This window comes from Durio zibethinus, chromosome 3, assembly GCF_047325235.1.
Source record: "Durio zibethinus cultivar Kanyao isolate XHJ-2024 chromosome 3, ASM4732523v1, whole genome shotgun sequence".
In the NCBI taxonomy this organism is placed as follows: domain Eukaryota; kingdom Viridiplantae; phylum Streptophyta; class Magnoliopsida; order Malvales; family Malvaceae; genus Durio; species Durio zibethinus.
In genome coordinates, this window is record NC_143164.1 from 29,252,966 (window position 1) to 29,273,541 (window position 20,576).

The 20,576-nt window shown below is 34.8% G+C and overlaps 2 protein-coding genes and 1 pseudogene across 3 annotated transcripts; 1 reads left to right on the forward strand and 2 right to left on the reverse strand.

Moving 5' to 3' along the window:
• Positions 1-10,579: 10,579 nt before the first annotated feature.
• Positions 10,580-16,514, reverse strand: LOC111283466 (alpha-(1,4)-fucosyltransferase-like; annotated as a pseudogene). Its single transcript, XR_016340955.1, has 3 exons — positions 14,198-16,514; positions 11,562-11,735; positions 10,580-11,445 (listed from the first exon to the last, which is right to left on the reverse strand). The product of XR_016340955.1 is annotated as an alpha-(1,4)-fucosyltransferase-like (transcript).
• Positions 15,716-16,529, forward strand: LOC149519730 (uncharacterized). Its single transcript, XM_089757825.1, has 2 exons — positions 15,716-16,050; positions 16,145-16,529. Exons 1-2 carry the CDS (start codon positions 15,716-15,718, stop codon positions 16,527-16,529), a joined length of 720 nt encoding a protein of 239 aa, XP_089613951.1.
• Positions 16,530-16,699: 170 nt separating this feature from the next.
• On the reverse strand, positions 16,700-20,348 carry LOC111283464 (protein disulfide-isomerase 5-2-like). The gene is made up of 5 exons (XM_022872043.2): positions 19,999-20,348; positions 19,743-19,846; positions 18,984-19,354; positions 17,713-18,020; positions 16,700-17,141 (listed from the first exon to the last, which is right to left on the reverse strand). Exons 1-5 carry the CDS (start codon positions 20,230-20,232, stop codon positions 16,839-16,841), a joined length of 1,320 nt encoding a protein of 439 aa, XP_022727778.1. The 5' UTR covers positions 20,233-20,348; the 3' UTR covers positions 16,700-16,838.
• Between the last annotated feature and the right edge of the window lie 228 nt (positions 20,349-20,576).

Genomic DNA, 20,576 nt, shown 5'->3' on the forward strand with positions numbered 1-20,576 from the left:
ATAGCTTGAACTTGAATTCATTCAAATCATAATAAAAAAAATTTTAAATTAAATTAAGATATTAGAATAAAAGAGAAATCATCATGTCTAAGAAAAAACTCACCAAATCTAATTTTTTTCATTAAGCAAAAGCATCAAAACTAATCAAATTCAACAATCAAGAATCAAAATTTGATTCCAAATGAAACAAAATACTAACTTTCTTAAAGTAAAGATAGGAAATTGTGAATTGATCCATTATAACTACAATAACAACAACCAAAACTCATAAATTAGATTCTTCTTAAAAGAAAATTTCAATTAAAACCTACAAATGTAATAATAAAAAACAAGCATAAAAGGGAAAAAAACTTACTAGGTTCCAGTCGAACATGAAATGGGTAACTAGATTTAAGAAAAAAATGCTTTGATTTTTTTCTTACTAAAAAACCAAAAGGAAGAAAGAAAAGGAGTGAAAGGGAGAAACGATATGCTTTTAAAAAATATATTTTTTTATGATTTTTTTTTCTTTTACAATATGACATTTTAAAAGAAAGAGAAGGAAAAAATAGTATAAGGCCTTCAGGAAGTTGAGGGAGAAACAACAATAGATGGGGTTTTAGGTTAGAATTAGATTTATATATACATATTCAAGGCTAAAATCATAATTTCATAATTAAAAATAAAATTTGATTATACTCGCGAGTTGCTCCAATAAAATATTAAAATGTTCGAATTTGATTCATTTAATAAGTTGAATTACTCGAACTCCACTTGATAATAACCAAACCAAATTCAACTTTTATTCGAATCAAATCCAAATAGTTTATGAGTACATGTGTATCATTTAAACCCCTACGCTAAATTATGTTGAATTATTATCTTTTATGTAAATTGTTAAAGGCATTTAATGGTAAAAAAGGTATAGTGATCTTTTTCTCTCTTAAAAGCTTTCAGCAGACAATCAAGGGTATTTTTGTCATTTGTTTCGACTTGATATGTCAAATTGGTCTGACATACTCAATGCCACATCAGCTCAACATTGTCCTGATTATCCCCTATTGCTCACCTATACATATAAAGGTTCAAGCACCACTAAAGTAAGTTGATCCTAGTCCTATTTCCTCCTTCCTACTTCGTTTCTAACCTTATTCTACCTATCTTGCTCGATGGAGTACAAATGTTAGGAACACACCCTGTTGTAAATTCTTATTGCCTTTCTCTCTTTTTTTTTTTATTTTAGGAATGCCTTGAGGTCAAAGCTTCTCAAACATTTGGCATGGTAAGTAAGGGAGCTTTTTTCGCTCATTTGCCTAGTATAAAACAATGTTACAAGGAAAAGAACCTTAGAGGAAAGAGAGATTGTCGTCCCAGTTGGATCAGAAACCCACCATAGCTAACTTTTTGTCCGACTTGCCCAACCATAAGCGAGATCGACCATGAAACAATTTCAAGCCTTAATCGAATAGATATAGGCCATCCAGCAAATGTTACAAACCATCACCTTGTTGTAAATTTTTATTGCCCTTCTCCTTTTTTTTTTTTTTTTTTTAGGAATGCCTTGAGGTTAGAGCTTCTCAAACATTTGGCATGCCAAGTAAGAGAGCTTTTTTCGCTTATTAACCTAGTATAAAGCAATGTTACCAAGGAAGAGAACCTTAGAGGAAAGAGAGATGGCCGTCCCAGTTGGATCAGAAACCCACCATAGCCAACTTTTTGTCTGACTTGCCCAACCATAAACGAGATCGACCATAAAACAATTTCAAGCCTTGATCGAATAGATATAGGCCATCAAGCAAATGTTACAAACCATAATCTCACTATAAGTTTTAAAAGTGCTTGACTTAATCACTCATGGTCAAAGAGCCATTGTTAGACAACCGAGCTATGAAAAGGTGAAAGCCTGCTTGGCCTCTAAAAAAGAAGAGCACACCACCCAGTCCATTAATACCCTGACCACAACTCAACATATGCTACGACCTAAAAATCCAAACAAACCCTGAACCCTAACCAAACAAAAATTTAGAAGTTTAAATGCAAGCCATGAAAAAAAAGCTAAAAATAAAACTAGTAGCCTTTAAGGATGAGCTCAAGTTCCTAGAAACCTCATTCTTCACTAAAAGAATTGATAAAACCATGCCTTTTAAAGGTTTAAAATACGAACTTTGGAAACATATGATGATATTTCTGATCCTTCTGATCATTTGAAACATTATAGGACTAACATTATGATGCAAGGCCTGAATAAAACTTTGATGTGCAAAGGCTTGGCTACCACATTGAAGGCATAGCTCAATCTTAGTACAGCAGTCTAGAACCAAGGTCAATCATGATGTTCAAGAAGCTTAGCCACTTTTTTTCTCAATTTATCAATAGTCAAAAAGCGAAAAAAATAACTTTGAGCTTGATGCCAATCCACCAAGGTTAAAATGAATCTTTGAAGAGCTACATTATGTGTTTTAACACAAAAGCTTTACAGGTTAAAGATCTGGAGCAAACAATCACTATAACTAACTTGACCAACTGACTCAATGATAAAGAGTACCACACAAAGCTAACTTTGTCACTAGAAACACCCAAAACTCTAGTTGGCATTTTACTGATAATTAAAAAGTACATAAATGCTAAAGTTATAATGAAAACTAACTAAAGTGAGAGAGGCTCATCCCTTTCTTCAATAGTGAGGTAAGAAAGGCTCATTCCTTCTCTTCGATTGTAAAAAAAGTAAAAATTTCTATGATCCTCTCACAAGAGGAAGACAACATAAAGCTAAAAGCTCAAGTGGAGAAAAAAGCTACACTACACTAAATACCTCCCGAGAGAGGATTTTGATGCAAATTGAAAAGAATCTCAACTTTAGATGGCTAAAGCCATTGATACAAAAAACAAGAAGGGATCTAACGAAAATATATGCCTTTCACAATGACATAGGTCATAACACTAAAGATTGCATCAACTTAAAAAATGAGATTAAAGCCTTGATAAGGAGAGGTCAATTAAGAAAGTTTGCAGAGCAGCAAAGAGAAGGCAATCTCAGAACAAATTATAGACAATATTGAAGAAAGCCCATTTAAGGTAAAAAAGAAAGCTAAAAAAAAAAGACTGAAAAAATACAATGAGACAAAAAGAAGGTCGAATTGATAATAATAGGTTAATTGTCAGAGTGATAAATATGACCACTAACGATAACTCTACCTTAACAAAAAAAAAATCTAATCTAGGCATGGTCATAGCAGTAGGTACCATGAAGTAGAAAAAAAAATATTAAAGAGATGAGCCAATCTCATTCAGCCTGAAAGATCTTGAAAGAATCCAACACCCTCACGATGATGCTATAGTGATTACGATTATAATGTACAACTATGTAGTCAAAAGAATCCTATTCGACATTAGGAGCTCGATCGACGTCATTTACTATGACACTATAAAAAAAATGAGAATTGGTGAAGATCAATTACAGTCGATCACCACAACATTAGTGGGATTCGAGAATGAATAGAAACCTATGAAAGGAGCAATCAAACTATCGATCTCTTTAGGGATATAACCTAGCACAATTACCTCATCATAGAATTTATAGTAGTAAACGTCCTATTGGTCTACAACATGATATTAGGCTGCCATAGCGAGTTTGTTATGTAGCTTATTGGCTCTACTCCTCATCTGAAAGAAAAATTTTCAACACTCAATAGGGTTGAAGAGGTTAAGGAAGACCAATCCAAGCACGTCAATGTTATGTCACAATAATGAAATAGAGGATTGAGAAGTAAATTGGTTGTTTGATCGAGAGTGAAAACATTGAGGAAGGGCAAACAGTGAAAGCCAACAAAAAGCCAGAAGCCACTAGTAAGAACATAGAACATAAGATTGACCTGACAGAAACATGTTTTTAAGTCACTACGAACTCTTAAGCTTTAACAAAAAGAAAACTTTTGTTTTATTTTTTGAATTTTTTGAAGTAACTCTAAAGACAACAAAGCTTTTAAGCAGAAGTGAACAAATGCATGTCATTTGGACTGAGCTAATATGTTAACCAAAATGCAGTAAGAAAAGAAAAATACATGCCAATTTCACTATATATATATTTAGCAAGTTATCCATAATATATTGATCATCAGGTCGGGATCTATTTTTGTAGGAAATGGTCCTGACCTAATTGAACATAAAAAGATAATTGATCAAAGGTCAAACTCGGATAAAAACTAACCAAGCTAGTTCAAGATCTTGCAGTAGTTTTATTTTAGGATAGCATCTTTGAAAAACATAAACAAATCAAAGCTAAACTTCAACATAATGATCAATTAATTATACTCTTAAGAGATAACATCAACTTGTTTGCCTAGACACCATCCAATATGCTCGAGATTGATACTGAGATAATGGTTCATAAGTTGTACACTAACCTTGAGGTAAAATCAATTCGATAAAAAAAAAATCTTTGCCTCAGAAAAACAATAGGCTAACAAGGATGAGGTTAACAAATTATTACAAGTAAGCTTTATCAACACGTCTACTACCTTGAATGGATAGCCAACGTAGTCATGGTAAAAAAGCATAGCGAAAAATAAAAGATGTGCGTTGACTTTATTGACCTGCACAAAGCCTACTCAAAATATAGCTTTCTTCTCCCTAGTATAGATCGGTTAGTGGACGATAGTGCTGAGCATAGCTTTCTCAGTTTTATGGATGCTTATTTTGGCTAAAACCAAATCAAAATGCTAAAAGACGATAAAAAAAAGATAACATTTATTACTGAAAATGACCTTTAGTATTATAAGGTAATGCTTTTCGGATTGAAGAATGTATGAACAACCTACAAAAGGTTAGTAAACAAGGTGTTTAAAAATTAGATCGATCGCAACATAAAAGTATATATGGAAACATGATAGTCAAGAGCAAAAACTAGGCTAAGCACTTAGAAGAAAGAGAATTTTAACCCTTTAAAAAAGTATAATATAAGGCTTAACTTGAGCAAATGTGCTTTTAGGGTCATGTCGAGTAAGTTTTTCAATTACATATCAATAAAAGAAGGATAAAGGTGAACTTAGAAAAAGTTTAAGTAATCCTAAACATGAAGGCGTTACTTGGTAAAAGAAGTACAGAGGTTAATTGGTAAAATAATCACCTTGAACTGATTCATATCCAGGTTGGTAGAATAATTTTTACTATTCTTCAAAATTCTTAAAAATGTCTTTGACTTCAGGTAAGACTCCTTAGTGTCAAAAAGCTTTTGAAGAACTCAAAAAGTTCTTATCCTTTTCACCCGTTCTATTGAGCTGAGGTCTGGTGAAACCTTGTACTTATACTTAGCCACCGTGGATCAAGCCATCCCTCGGTCTTGGTTCAAGAAGAAGAATAGAAATAGAAATCAATGTATTTTATGAGCAAAGTATTAATAAGGCTAGAAATAAACTACAACGGTATAGAAAGATTAGCTTACACTTTTGTCACTTTGGCTATAAAACTTAGGCCATATTTTTAAGTATATGAGATCTATATATTGATTAATCAACCACTAAAATAGATTTTATAGAAGCTCAAAATATCAGAGAAGCTAATTAAATGGGGCAATAAAGCTCAGCAAATTTGACCTGCACATTTTACCCATGTCGATAATGAAATCTTAAGTGTTGACGATTTTCATCATAAAACTCACTTGGGCCGCCTTAAAAGACAACCTAAGAAAAAAATAGATACCCCAGATAAAAAAAGTTAAAAGGTTTTTATTAGCAGATCAACCATGGATCACAGTGGACCAATTGATCTTATTTTGATAAACCCGGAAGGGCTGTAACACCCATATGCCTTGAAATTCAAGTTTAAGGCTTCTAATAATAAGATGAAATATAAGGCACTAATAATTGATTTGAGGTTGGCCACTGAGCTCAACATTGAATATATAATCGAGTATAGTGATTCCCTACTAGTGGTTGGCTAAATAATAGGGAGTTCATAGCTCGAAAAGATGAAAATTGAAAATATCTGTATATTGTGCTGGCTTTAATGGTTGGTTTCAAGAAAGTCAAGGTAAAAAAATATCAAGGTTAGAAAATTCATTAGCAGACTCTTTATTTAAGTTGGCTTCAAGAATAACAATAAAAAGCCCAGACAAAGTCTTGGTAAAAGAGCTAACATATAAAAGCGTCGAGGATAAACTTGTAGGATAGATCATAAAAAAAAATTGGATGTAGTCGATCAAAGCATATCTGACCATAGAAATGTTACTAGAAGATAGAATCTAAGCTAAAACACCGATAAAGAAAGCTCTTCGATACATTATGATTAAGGAAAAATTATATAAATGGTGTTTTAGCTTACTTTATCTAAGATGTGTTGATAAAGAAGAAGCATACTACGTCCTGCAAGAAAATCCATGAAAGAATATGTGAAAACCACTTTGAACCTCGACCACTAGCATACAAAGTGTTTAGGTAAGACTATTATTGGCCCACTATTAGAAGGGACGTAATTAAACTCATAAAAAGATGTGATAAATATCAAAGGTTTGGTTATATGCAACATTTTCCCTCGACCAAGCTCATTCTTATCATCGGTCTGTGGCCTTTTATATAGTAGGGAATGGACATCCTTAAACCATTTACCCTGATTATAGGCTAGAGGAGATTTGTCTCAGTAATCGTGATTACTTCATAAAATGGCTTGAAGCCGAGGCCTTGGCCACTACTATAGAAGACTAAATTGAAAAGTTTGTGTAAAAGAATATAGTTTGTAGATTTGGTTTATCTCGATCCATAATAATAGAAAACGACAAACAATTCAAAAACCTGAGGTTCAAAGAATGGTGTTCAAACATTCACATCAACCTCAGATTCATATCGATTACCCACCCTTAGTCTAATGATAGGTCGAAGCTGCGAACAAGATAATATTGAAGCCCTAAAGAAGAAACTCGATGCAACAAATAAGAAATGGGTTGATGAGCTATCGATGGTGCTATAGGACTTAAGGATAACCATAAAGGTACCAATTAGTGAAACTTTATCCCATATGGCATTTGGAACTGAGGCCATGGTACCTATTAGGATCGATTTTTTGAGCTTAAAAGTCAAATTAGGGTCAAAAAAATAAATGAAGAAGCACTTAGGGTCAACTTACACCTTGTCAAAAAATAGAAAGACATAGCTCTAGCACGGATAGCAACTTATCAACAAAAGGTGGCTAGTTATTATAATAAAATAGTCTGACATAAGTACATTGAAAAGGGTGACCTAGTACTTAGAAAAGTTTAAACCTCAAGAGTAGATGATCGAGGTAAAAAATTAGCTCTAACTTAAGAATAACCATATGTAGTTAAAGAGGTTGTCTATAATGCAACCTACAAACTATAGAATATGAATGGCAACATCATCTCAAAGACATAGAATGTAGATAATTTAAAGGTCTACTTTTAATAGCTCGATCTAAATCGAGCTCATATTTATATATTGTACTTGAATGTAGAAATCAAGTAATGCTCAATAAGCTTACACTTGACTGATTAAACAAAATTTGACCTAAGACTTGATGAATTTTCAAGTTAATTTAATCCAACTAATTATGTAAATCCTTAGTTTAGTTAATTGAACTTAAATTTTTTTGATTAATTGTACTTAAAATTATGCAAAAAAAAAAATTTACAATAGAATTGAGCTGAAGCTTAAGCTGAATTGAACAAAAAAATTTTTATTTTATTTTTGTTAAGTACAAAAGTTGTTTGTCAAATAGGTCATCAAAATCTAAGGTCATAACAAAAATTGACCTCATACATTAACTAAAATTTACAAAAGTTAAAAACAAAAAAGAATCATATGTCAACAACATCAGAAGCAGCAGGAGAAACAGTGACAACCTCAGCCTTTTCGATCTCTTCCACCTTGTCTTCAGCACCTAAAGTAGCCTCGAGCCAATGTCCATGGCCTCATCATCATCTTTATCTTCTTTCTCTTCCTTTTTTGGAAGAAGTCTTAATCCAATATTGTTGATAACAATATTAAAGAGGTCGAGGTTAAGGGCGAAGAATATAAATTATACCTCATCTTTGGCTAGCTAGAAGGCATCAATCATGTTTTTCCTAGAGAACTTCACCTTTATTGAAGGCATTCATTGGAAGCCTTAAACTCTTCCACAACTTTCGTATTCAACCCCTCATTTCTTTTCTACTTGGCCTTTAACTTAGCCCTCGACCTTACTATCTCGACTCGAGCATCGTTGAGCTTAAGCTCAGCTTGCTCTTTCATGGACTTAGCTAAGACTTTATCAACCGAGACGACTTCTAGTTTTGTTATCATCTTGTCATTCTTTTTTCTCAACTCAGCCTTTTTTTTGTGAAACGTGCTAAGGTTGGACCTGACATTACCTAAGATGTTCGAGTTCTTTTTGTGCTTTTCGATTAGGATAGCCATTTTTTCTCCACTCTTAGTAGGTGGCTTGTGGCAATACAGGCATGATAGAGTGCCTGGCTAGTGTTTTTCAAGGGTTGAGGTGGGAACTTTAGTTGGACTGCATGGAAAGAACTCAAAGTTAGAAAAATGAAAAACAATTAGAAATCAAGTTGAAGCTAGGTAGTACTCACCAAGAGGAAGGATCAAGACCTTGTAGAACCTCATTGCCATGTTGAGGTTCATGGTAAGGTCGTCAGTTGGAGCATACTTCGACCTTGTCGAGATCTTTTCCAAGCTGGGCTTTAAAACCTTAGCCTCGAGGTTCTCAAAGGTGGAAGAGAAAACCTTCACCCATGGTTATTTAGCAGAAAGAGGAAATGTTGGTGCTAATATTGAGGACAGATCCTAGCTAGCCCTAACCTTTATTTTTCACACTATAGGAGAGTGATTTAGTAAGGTGTTGATGACCATGTCTCCTTTATGAGACGAAACCCCAAGGTAAATTTTTTTTTAGATCTTTTTGGACTTAGGGCATGCTGGTATAGTCCAAAGTCAAAGTTGTCATTGCTAACCACTTCTGCAAAATCAAGCTAATAGTTAGCTAAAATTAGGTTAAAATAAAATCTTATGATATTAACTTAAACCTACCTTAATACTTCGTGTTGTCTATTTTGTCAAGGGAGATCAGTTCCTGGGCATCAATGACAAGATCCCCCTATAGGTATACTCTAAAATTTTATCCTGATTTGATAAATCTAAGATGGAGAGAGCCACTACTGTGTCCACAAAAGTGATGGGCATACTTCTTATCTTTCAGGCTTCAAGCTCGAGAGCAACCTCAACCCCGAGCTTACCATATTTATTTATTTTTTGATTTTCGAAGCAAAAGAAGAATAGTTTCCAATTTTTTATTAAGTTTAGGCAATCGACAGATAACTTTTTATTGTGCTAAGCTGTTATGTAGTACCACCTACTATCGCTGGGGCATTTTTTGAGAGAAAAAAATTCCCTGAATAATGTTTAAATGATAACAAAAAAGTATACAGGCAACTATGTCCTGTACAGAATTAGGAGTGAGCTGAGTGATAATTAAATTATAAGAATTAAAAATTGAAACAAATAAAGAATGAAGTGAAAACCTTAGACCAACCATAAAAGAATCTTAATATGCATAGAGTCGATATGGTTCCAATTTATCATAACCTTGTCTGTGGAATTTGACCTAATAAATCATGTTTTATGCATGCACTTGCCCTGTGTAAACAGTTTAGCGTATATGGAGCTTCTCTAATTTTATTCTGAAACGTTAAGACTACAGCTTCCGTGCAGCATCTGATAAACTGTTATATTGACTTCTAATTTAGTCATAGTATTATTTTCGGACTCTTCGCATTAAATCCCTCAGTGATTATAGAGTAGATTCAGTGATAAAATTGTAAGGAAATATGTCAGTAGGAAAGAAGTGTAAGAAGACAGCATCAAAGCCCAATGCTCTGCCATTGCAAGAGAAGATACAAATGGTCAATGAGGAAGAACAGGCTTTGGTAAATGATGTAGATGATCTCAAGAAATGGGTAGGTATTATCTAAAAAGAAAAAAAGAAAACTCTTTTTTTATTTCTTAAAGATTTCCCTAACACTTGCTTTGGATGCTTGATGAATGAAAAAATGTTGTTTTTCTTTTCCTTTTTGGTTTGAATAATAGTAGACCGATGCAATAGATGCATGAAAGACGAGCAGTTGAAGGAATACCTTAAAAACAGACCAGAAGAATTGAAAAGTGTGAAGGTACAAAGAAACAAGCCTAAGCAAAAGGTAAGAGCTGAAGGGTTCTGTCTCCATCTTTAATGCTAGTACTAATAGTTTCTTATAGAAAGATCAAAATGAAACTTTGGTAGTAATAAATATTGAAGCTTGTGATGATAATGTAGGTCCAAAAGGTTGTGAAGCCTAAACCTTCAACATCTAGTGGAATAATAGCTTCTGTCTGGAAGTTCCATAAGGAAGATGATGATAAAGAATTCTTTACATGGTCTGATGCATGATATAAACTGTTGACAAAGGCATCAACCATCAAGCATAAACTTACTTCTGGCTGCTGCCGATCAAAATAAGCCTCCATAATTCCTACTGATGGAGCTCTTTTTTCATCATCATTTTCATTTACAACAGAGTTGCTTCTTTTCTTTGTTGCAATAAAAGAGAAAATTTCAGCAGAGATTAATAAGTGAGATGGGCATTGATCTAAATTACCATTTCTCGACCGTGTAAACCTAACGGAAAAATAAAACAAATAGAAGTAAAAGATCAAAAACAACAACTGTGAAACAACTATGATATGATTGTATTCCTTTTCTTTTGTCCCTCATCCTTTGTACTTGTTAATCTAGCTACTTTACACCTACCACCAATCCCATTGGCCATTTTCCATCAAACTCTATCAGATCAAACACAAAATTGATGACTCGCTATAGTTACCAACCAGGAAAGTAAAATGGACTATAAAACAATAAATAATTCATTAAGTTCTTGCATTTCTCCCACCTCTTCTGCTAACTGCCTCACACAATCGACATGGCAATGTGTCAAGGCTTGCTGCACGGGCCTTTGCATAGTTACCCAATACACCACATCTTTTCCACGCATGGTACTCAGCATAAGCTACAGGTTCATTAGCCAGGTCTTTCACATAGGAAGCCAATTCCTCCATGAAGCTAAATTTAGTTCCATCTATAATTTGAATGTGGAGGGACAAAGTCCAGTACATTGGGAGCACCAAAATAGATACGAACTGCACGAGAGTCCAGAGCATAAAATAGCTTCTCAGTCAAATAACTCTCTATAACGGTATTTTCAATTGCAAAGACAAATTTGTAATGGGACATGGCACAATGAAAATGGTCCCACCACTTTGGGGTACCGGCATCATTGGCACATTCAGGGTAGAAGGAAAGGGCCATGTCTAAATCACCAACATTATTCAGGCATCTCCCAAATGAGTGGTGAGGCAGCATCCTGAGGAGACTCTAGGCGAGCTGGTTTCTTTGAGGAAGGCAACGTGATGAAGACCAATAAACAAGTATATCCTTGAAATGGGTTTAAAGAAGAGAAAGAACCCAAATGTGATTACAACCATGCATTTACAGAAGGAGATTATTAGGAAACAACACAATGAATAAAGAAATATAAGCCAACTACTCACATTGTTCTTATATGAAGATACACGATAATTTCGACCATTATGAAAGAGAGCACCAGCATAAGTTGACTGAACGTCATCTTTTGCATGGTAACTGATGAATATATCCCCCTGACCTGAGCGCCTCCTGCCAGCCTCAAGGTCCATGCACAAACGAAGTGGATCTCCAGTGCGCCTCTAACCAAATAGAAAAGGAAAGCCCTATTTCAATGTATCCCAGAAAATAATAACCAAAGATTGGATGTATAGATGATTTACATAAGCAACAAAGGAAGCCAAAACACACATACATTACTATATTGCTGGTATTCTGAATGAAATTGATGTGGATAACATCTCTTAGAGATTGCAGCCAGATTGCCATTCACATTGTCCACCACTGACAATGTACTGCTTAAAGTTTATTAAAACAGAAGTATGGTTATGCTCACACTTAGCCCAAGTTTGTCCTACGTCAAACTCAAAATAATACGTAGAAATAGCTAAAATTTTCATTAAATACCTATATAGCATGAGAACTACTTGCAGACAGGTACTGGAGTTTCTATCCTGTTTGAATGTTGTTAAATGTCAAGGGAATAGCTCCTAACTCTGGTTGCTATTACTTTTGCTAAGCAAGAGCTGGAAACATTAAAGAATAAGGCAAAAGCAAGGACTTAATGAAGAGAGTAAAGAAAAAGAAGTAAAATGGTGTTTCGTGATGCTTGGCTGCAAGAAAACCCAAAGACAAAGGGTGTTTTTTTTACAGAGGCCCTCTGGACTTTGTACAATATTCAAGACAGTAATAACTTACATTAGAAAGTTTGTTGTTATTCTGCCTTAAAGAGCTTCAAGAGGCAAGATCTTAATATTGGTGATATATTACATAATTTTCTTCCCCTCTCATAAGGAATGTTTCTGAAAAAATTGTTTTAACAAGATTCCAGGAAGTTTCTTTTGACAAGATTTTCTAATGACTAATGATTTACTATATCAAAAGGAGGAAATAAACTACCATGGTTCTGTAAGGCTACAAGCCAAAGTACACCCATTCTCTTCCCCAAGACAAAAATAGCCTTCTGGCTGCAAAAGTCTAAGGACCTGATTGCTCCTTGAAGGAACAAACTATAAATTTAATGCATCATAAGACAATAAGTCATATAATACAAGTTTCTAATTTAGAGGATCCCCCAAAATAGAAACCATGGAACATAATACTCAAGTTAGAAGATCATGCAAAACACATACCAGTGAACCTTTGCTTGATTATTATCAATATCAAGGATTTTAGATGAGTTTCCACAACTCCGATGGTAGTGGCACTCGGGTTAACAAATAAAACTATTTCTATCCTTGAACACCTCTAGACCAGACTTTTGGTTGGGCATTTCAACCAACTGTTTATTGTAACTTAGCTGGACAACAAAGGATAGAGAAATATTTTGTCTTTCTTGCCTCTCTTTACACATCCTGCACATGCATAATTGCCTAACGCAATGTATGGTCTATTTGCAAGAAGCATAATTCAATGGACAATGTTGATGAATGGAGTCTACTCTTTCATGAAAGAGAGAATTTTTATGAAGCACCTATTACTGCATAAATTAAAGAACCAAGAGCTGAATCCATGTACGGAGAACCAACTTGGTCTGCCTTTTGTTGTACCCATTAAAGGACATTTTGAAAGGATCTTTAACATGTAGGAAGGCACATAAATTGGCTCTTCAACACCATTCTTCTCAGGCAGGAAAAAAAACCCGTCTTCTACTCTTTTTAAATGATATTATCCTGAAAGTGGCTTCAATATGATGTGATCTGCAAAAAACAAATTTAACATTTCTTTCTTCTACCTTTTTTCCAAGTACCGCATGCACTGTTTCTCACCCTAGCTGTAATTGAAAAGCCCCTAAAAACTAGACCTGACTTGCATTCAAAATAAAATTAGCAACCCTTCTTCCCACCATCTAAAAGAATCTTTTTCAGTAACAAAACATCAATTTCCAACAAGCTGTTCTTCGACCCTGGGCATTATACCTACCCTAAAATCTACAATACATAAAGGATTATTTCAAAACTTTTAATTATAATGGAGCAAAAGTGAATGAAATCACTTATAGCTGCAACTCGTAAGCTAAACTAACACAGCTTCAGTTTAGCTGTTATTTGTATATTTACTCATCTTTTGTTCATGTTTAAAAAATGGTTAAAAAGAACTAGGGAACCCTGTTAAAATTTACAACCAGAAAGTAAATCTCATCTACTAGTCAAATTAATTATTCAACTTACTCTTATTAACGAAATCAATTTCCTTCTGTATCCAAACCAAACATCTTGTTAACCGCAGAGGAATTACTTAGAAACCTCACTCACATTGTGATGATTTACGCATAACTCGATTCATTTCTCTATTGATCTCCTTACGATATCAATTCAAATCTATGTTTCCATTCCAAAAACAAAATCTGAGTTTTAAACTCCACAAGACAAGCAGACCACAAGTATAAACCCCATCACTAAATAGAATCTTCACGAAATTACCATTTCCATCTCCAAGATTTCAACTTTAACTAAGCAAAAAATCAACAAAATTTCTAAATTCCACAATTGCAGCCAAGCTAACAAGGAAAAAGAAAAAAAAGAGTAGCAATTAGAAAAACTACCTTAGGTGGAGGGGTAGTGGTCTCAAACAAAAGGGCATCAAGTTTATCAGCAAGAACGGAAGATTTAGTCCACAAGCAACTCATCCCACATCGACATGAATATAAATTATCCAAATTATCAGGAATCCAAGTCCACCCTTTTACCAAAACACTAACATGGTCCATTTTCAACTCATTGCATCCAGAATCATCAACATCTTCCTGCAAAGACCCAGACCTGTTGGAAAGCAAATGGATCAAATCCCTATGTTTTTCCTTGAACTGAGCACAACCTATTTGAGAATCCCATTTATTAAAAGCAACAAACAAATCATTAAACGGGTCAGGCTGGGAATTTTGGGTATCGATTGGGTTGGAAAGGTGGATCGAGGTAGATACTGAGGGAATTCAAGGAAACCTGAAAAGAAGAGGATCAAGAAGGTGAACAACAACATGATCGTGACGGTCAAAGTGTTGAGAGGTTTCAATTGCATGGTGGTGGTGGAGTAATTTCCTAGGCTTGGTTGCCCCATTGTATTTTTTTTTTTTTTAATTTTCTTTACCCCACTATTTTTACTGTAACTATTACTATAATTATTTTGGGCAAATAAAATTGTTTTCATAGAGTATTTTGACTTGTGATATAATTGAATGGGTGATACTTGGAAGATGTACTTAGGAACAAACTTTAATTAATAAAATTCATAATTGATCAGAAACAATCAACGTAGAGTTACCACCAAATGAAAATCTCTAATATTTTAAATGACATGAATTTGTTTTGATGAATACAAACTATAGCTACAAAATGTTTGTCTCTTAATTGGAAGGTCAAAGAAGAAAGTTTTCCAGAGTATCAAAGGAAGAATGTGGCAACGACTACAAGAACGTTTGTTATCTTTCGCAGGTTAGGCACTTTTAATCCGTTCGGTAGCTCAAGCTATTCCAATATACAACATAAGCTGTTTTCTGCTCCCAAAGAGCTTGGTGAACGAGCTGAATATGCTACTTGCAAGGGTTTGATGAAGTGATGAACAGAGGCGCATGTATTGGAAAAACTGGGATTTCTTATGTGAATCTAAGCTAGATGGGGGGAGACTTTATGGCTTTCAACCTTGCCATGCTGGCAAAACAATGTTGGAGATTGGTGCAGGGTCTTCTCTGTGTCATCAGGTCCCTAAAGCAAAGTATTTCCACCAATACACGATCTTAAATGCTGGCTTGGGTACCAGTGCATCGTATGCATGGAGGAGCATAGTGGTGGGGAAGGAGATACTTCTAGCTTGGGTAAGGTGGCGGGTAGGGGATGGGGAACAGATTGATATTTGGAGGGATAGATGGCTCAATAAACCACCCAGCTATAAACCGACCTGCCTGTTGAAAGATGGTGGACCACCAATGAAGGTAGCAGAGCTAATAGATCAAAAAGCCAGAAAATGGAATGAAGGGATGGTGAATCAAATATTCAGACAAGAGGACCGTCATCTTGTACTTGGAGTGCCATTGAGTCAATAGCCCATCCCTGACAAGCTAATATGGATGGACTCATCTTTGGGGACGTTTACGGTCAAATCTGCATATCATGTTGCTCCAAGATCACTTGGGAAAGATCAAGCTGATAGAGATATGCGATCATCGTTGTGGCAGATGGTATGGAGGGGGACGTTGATGCTTAAAGTTAAAATCTTCGTATGGAGACTTGTGTGGGGAATACTACCAGTAAATGAAGTTCTCGAAGCTGGAGGGCTAGGTAGGGAAGATAAGTGCTATGTCTGTGGAAAAGAGAATGAAACTGGCTATCATGTCTTTTTTTGCGTGTATTCAGTCGTGCAGTGTGGGGGAAATATATCCATGGATGCAGGAATTTTTGGAGAGTTGGTCTTTGTTTGATGATTTCTGGCTAGCTTTTATGATTAAAACCAAGCAAGAGAATCAAATGGAGCTGTGCATGTGCTGAGGCCATGCTAGGTGCAACACAGGAAGAACACTAACCACCAACGCATCAAGATTGGCAGAATTGTCCAGGCTGGTGAACGCAAATAGCAGAAATGTGCAACCAAAATCTAGTCAACGGTGGAAACTGCCGGTGGATTTTGAGGTAAAAATTAATGTAGATGCTGCAGTGGATTTACAAAACAAGATGGTGGACTTGGGGATGGTGGCTCCAGATTGGAGGGGACGTGTTATTCTAAGCGGTGTAACTAAGGTGATTGGTGTGGATAGCCCTCTGTATGCAGGGATGAAAGCTGTACTTTTTGGCTTGGGAGTAGCGAGGGAAAGGAATTATGAATCAGTGATGGTAGAATCTGACTCAAAACTAGCAGTGGATGAGATAAAAAAGGGTGCATCATAGTTGTGGGAGGGAATAGGGATTGTGATGGACATTCTGCAACTAGCAGCACGGCTAAAAGAGACTGTTATAGGTTATGGGAGTAGGAATGCAAACTTTCTGGCACATAATATAGCAAGAGTGCCTTGTCCTGTGGCTCATCAGAGTATTTGGGAAGAATCCTTACCAGAATGTATTACAAATGTGGATGATATCTTATATAAATGAATTACGTTTTATCCAAAAAAAAAAAATGTTGGTCTCTTGACATAATTCAAACATCCTTGGGGATCCTCCATATCTGGTAATTGCCCCCAAACCATATGTCTCAATTTAATCTTCTTTCTTCCCAGCTCCATACTCGCTACTTTCAGTTTCAGCATGATCATCAACCTCTTCGCCACTGCCACCCCTGTGGTCTTCATCATCTTTGCTCAGGCTTCGTATAAGCATCAGCATTGCAACCAAAAACACAATTATATACACAGCTCTGATGCCAATTATTGAATTGATAAAGTCCATAAATGATGGCCCTTTAATTCTTTTCTTTTCGGTTCTTCCTTCTCTATATCCATCTAGGAATCGTGACATTTGAGACCCTTGATCTTCATCATCAAGGCTTTCACAACCAATAACCTTCCATAAAAAGTAGTAGATTAGTCAATGCCTTCTAACAAAAAAAAATATATATGTTGAACAAAAAGAGAAAAAAACTACCTAAGTCAACCAACACAAGAAATCCCAATGATACAACCATATAGAGAATAGACATATCAAAATTTGTTTTACGATGCAACTTTCTGGGCTTTAAACAAGGAAATGGGAATATTCCATGAATTTGTGAATTCTCAAACGAACAGTGATTAAAGCTGCATAATACTTGATGAACATAAGCGTATAACAGGATGTTTCCTGTCGTACAATAATGTGAAGTAAATCCAGAGCAGCACAAGCATTTATTCCAATGGATTGCTGATATAGAGAGCAGCATTAAAAAAAAAAATCAACCAGAAAAATATGAGAATAATTCTGCATCTGCAATCTGCTTTGGCCAACAAAAATGAAGATGTGCATAATAACATATTCTTATAACATCAATAATGTCCATGTGGTACCAATTATTATGTTATGCGACACTTAAGAAGATAACCAGTTACAGTTTACCACTAGCATTAAGAAACATAATATTTGAACAATTAATACTTACCGAAAAATACTCCTCATCACCATTCCAGACAATCAATTTTGGCAAATTGGACTTCTTATTGGCACCAAATGCATCAGCAAACTCTTCCCACTGTTTAACTCCAACATAGCCAAACACCAAGTCATGATTTGCAGATGCAGCAGCCTTCAATAACTTGATCAATTTCAGTGATTTTTCTTCATTTTCATCCTGCATAATTGTCAGGACAATTTTTCTCTCATCATCCTTCAGTAGCTTCAATGTTTCATGGTTCATGGGCACTGCCAGAGGGAGCAAATTTTGCTTAATAAAATCACCCAAAAATTCATCTGCATCATTGAAGACAGAAGAGTAAGATAGCTTTTTCTTTATGTAGCCATAGACAATTATCAAGATAATAATTAGCAAAAATTAAAGCATTTGAGGAATTTTAACTACATGAAAAGAAGAAAAAATTTGTACAGAACAGAAAACATGTGAAATTGGAGAGTTGACAAGAGTACATACTTAAAAATCGATCAAAACCATCTTGCTGAACATTAATGATGCTGTGGCAGCGGTCGATTAGGTAATTTTGAAGTTTAGCATGAACTTGACTAAATTTTTTAGGTCATGTTTGAGCTAAACCCAATAAGGTAGAAAAGTAAGTTGGATTTGACTGATTTCATGATGCTAACCGTTTAATACTGAGTAGTTAATGCATAAGACATTATATGGGCAACAAAGATGGAGAAAGAAAATAAATTATTTCTTTGACCATATGCACAAATGAAAGACCTGTCAACATATGACATGTGGCAGCTTCTTAGTCTCAATTGGTTGGGGAAAATGAAAAGAATGATTCAAAGAATTTTGCAATGGTCATAACATTTTGTGCATGACAAATCCAACTTCAATTGAGGTAGGTACTTAAAATTATTTCACATAATCTACAAGGTTTATCTTTCTGAAATAACATATTGAATATAACATGTTATTTTTCTTTGTTTCAATATAACAGCCAAACCCTGGTGTGAAACCTAGATATCTGCTTCTTTCTTCATTTTCAGTTTCCATCTTTGTTTTAAATCTAAAACCAACCTTAAATCATTACCATTAAAAATTCTTGTCATAAACCCTAGCCCAACTCACATCAATCAAATTTCTGAGAATGTTAATATGCATTGGCATGAAGCAACTGACAAAAATAGCTGTCACTTTTAAGGCAGTGTTATGTAATTAAATGTAGGTGATAAAAACTTGAGATGATTTTAGTATCAGAGCTAATTTTAATCCTATGATAACAAACTAACCTTCAAAGGGACCGTAAAAAATGCTCTGCTGGTTATAACTTGGATGAAGAACCACCAAAGCAGGAACTTTGTCAAAGTCATACAATACCATAGCATCCTCGGAGAAATCCTTTGCTATGGAAAACCAGGCCTTCTTTTTATACTTAATGGCTAAATTAGATATCACCATCTCATTCAAGCCGAAACCTATGTATATAGGAAAGTAAGTACCAGCTGCTTCAACAAAATCACTAATGGAAGAGTCTGAACTAAGAATAGAGACATCAGGAGCAACGAATTTCTTCAAATATCGAACAAGTAAATCTGCTTTCCTTGGCCCGTAATAGTCTACAGGAACACCAAGCATGAAGAGCTTGAGTGTAGGATATCCACTGCAAAATCAGCATTATATTATAACTATAACCAACTACAAGCTAACATTATAGGACTGTATTTCACTGAGACAAATCATTAACATCCTATAATTACACATAAAAAATGGTCAGGTGAAACGAGATTTGCATAAAAGGGACAACTAATAGTAACAGATCAGAGTTAATCATTTTTAAGAATGACCATGGGCTTTCACTTCAAGACTATGCCTTATTACTACTTACATGAATTTTTAAACAGTTTGTAGACTGGCATCTCGATTAGTAACATGCGTACAATACCATTACATTTGTCTTTGATGCCTTGCATAAATATTTATAACAGCCAAAGGCATTCCAGGCTAATCAATTTTACCATGAAATAGAAACAAAAGCCATAGATGCTTACTCGATTTCGTGTTTACGAGCAAGACTGGTGAACTTGTCAGCATTTAGTTTAGCTATCACTATGGGCTTCCTTAATCCAGCAAGAATTGGGGCAGCCTCATCTAACTGCAATCCAAGCAACATAGTTGGATTATGGAAAACTTAAAAAGGAATAATCGGAAATAAACCCAATATCATTTCAACGAAAAAGAAAAACAAAAATTCAGAAAATTTGATCAAAGGCCAATGGTATGGCTGAATGTAGAGAAAGATGGGACCTGGGCGGAAAGGCGTTTGCAGTGGCCGCACCAGGGGGCGTAGAAGTCGACGAGGATGTAATCGAATGAGGAAATAGCAGAGTCAAAGTTGGATTCGTCTAACTCCAACACTTTCCCATCTACCTTAAACTCATCGCCTGTCGAACAAACTACTGATTTCAAGTTACATACAAGCAAGCAGCAAAAAATTGCTATCCAATCCATCTTTCCGATTCGACCAACTAATACAATCATGATTTATCACTGATGAAGAGCGAACACCATGCTTAATAATTTCTTAGTTGATAAACGGAAAAGTATTATCATATTTTTATTTTATGAGTATTTAAATGTGTTTTTCTGTCCCTAGGAAAACGAAGGTGTTTTATTTCGGCAGTTGTTTTGAAATTAAAATTTAATTTTTAAAAAAAAAATTAAATTGTGAGCAAAAAGCATAATAAATTATTAAATAATCTAATTAATTAATTAATTAATTAATTAAAATATAATTAAATAAATCTAATATAAAATTAAATCAAATCTATATTAAATAAAACTTAAACTTAAAATTTAAATCTAAAACCTAACCTTTATCATTA

Excerpts from the sequence above, each read along its gene's own strand:
- LOC149519730 (XM_089757825.1), top strand. The coding sequence starts at position 15,716 with ATGGACTCATCTTTGGGGACGTTTACGGTCAAATCTGCATATCATGTT. Across the intron at positions 16,051-16,144 it reads GATGCAGGAATTTTTGGAGA|GTGCAACACAGGAAGAACAC; the intron begins GTTGGTCTTTGT and ends AGGCCATGCTAG.
- LOC111283464 (XM_022872043.2), bottom strand. The coding sequence starts at position 20,232 with ATGATTGTATTAGTTGGTCGAATCGGAAAGATGGATTGGATAGCAATT. Across the intron at positions 19,355-19,742 it reads GCTCGTAAACACGAAATCGA|TGGATATCCTACACTCAAGC; the intron begins GTAAGCATCTAT and ends CTGATTTTGCAG. Across the intron at positions 17,142-17,712 it reads GTGATGAGGAGTATTTTTCG|GTTATTGGTTGTGAAAGCCT; the intron begins GTAAGTATTAAT and ends TTTTTATGGAAG.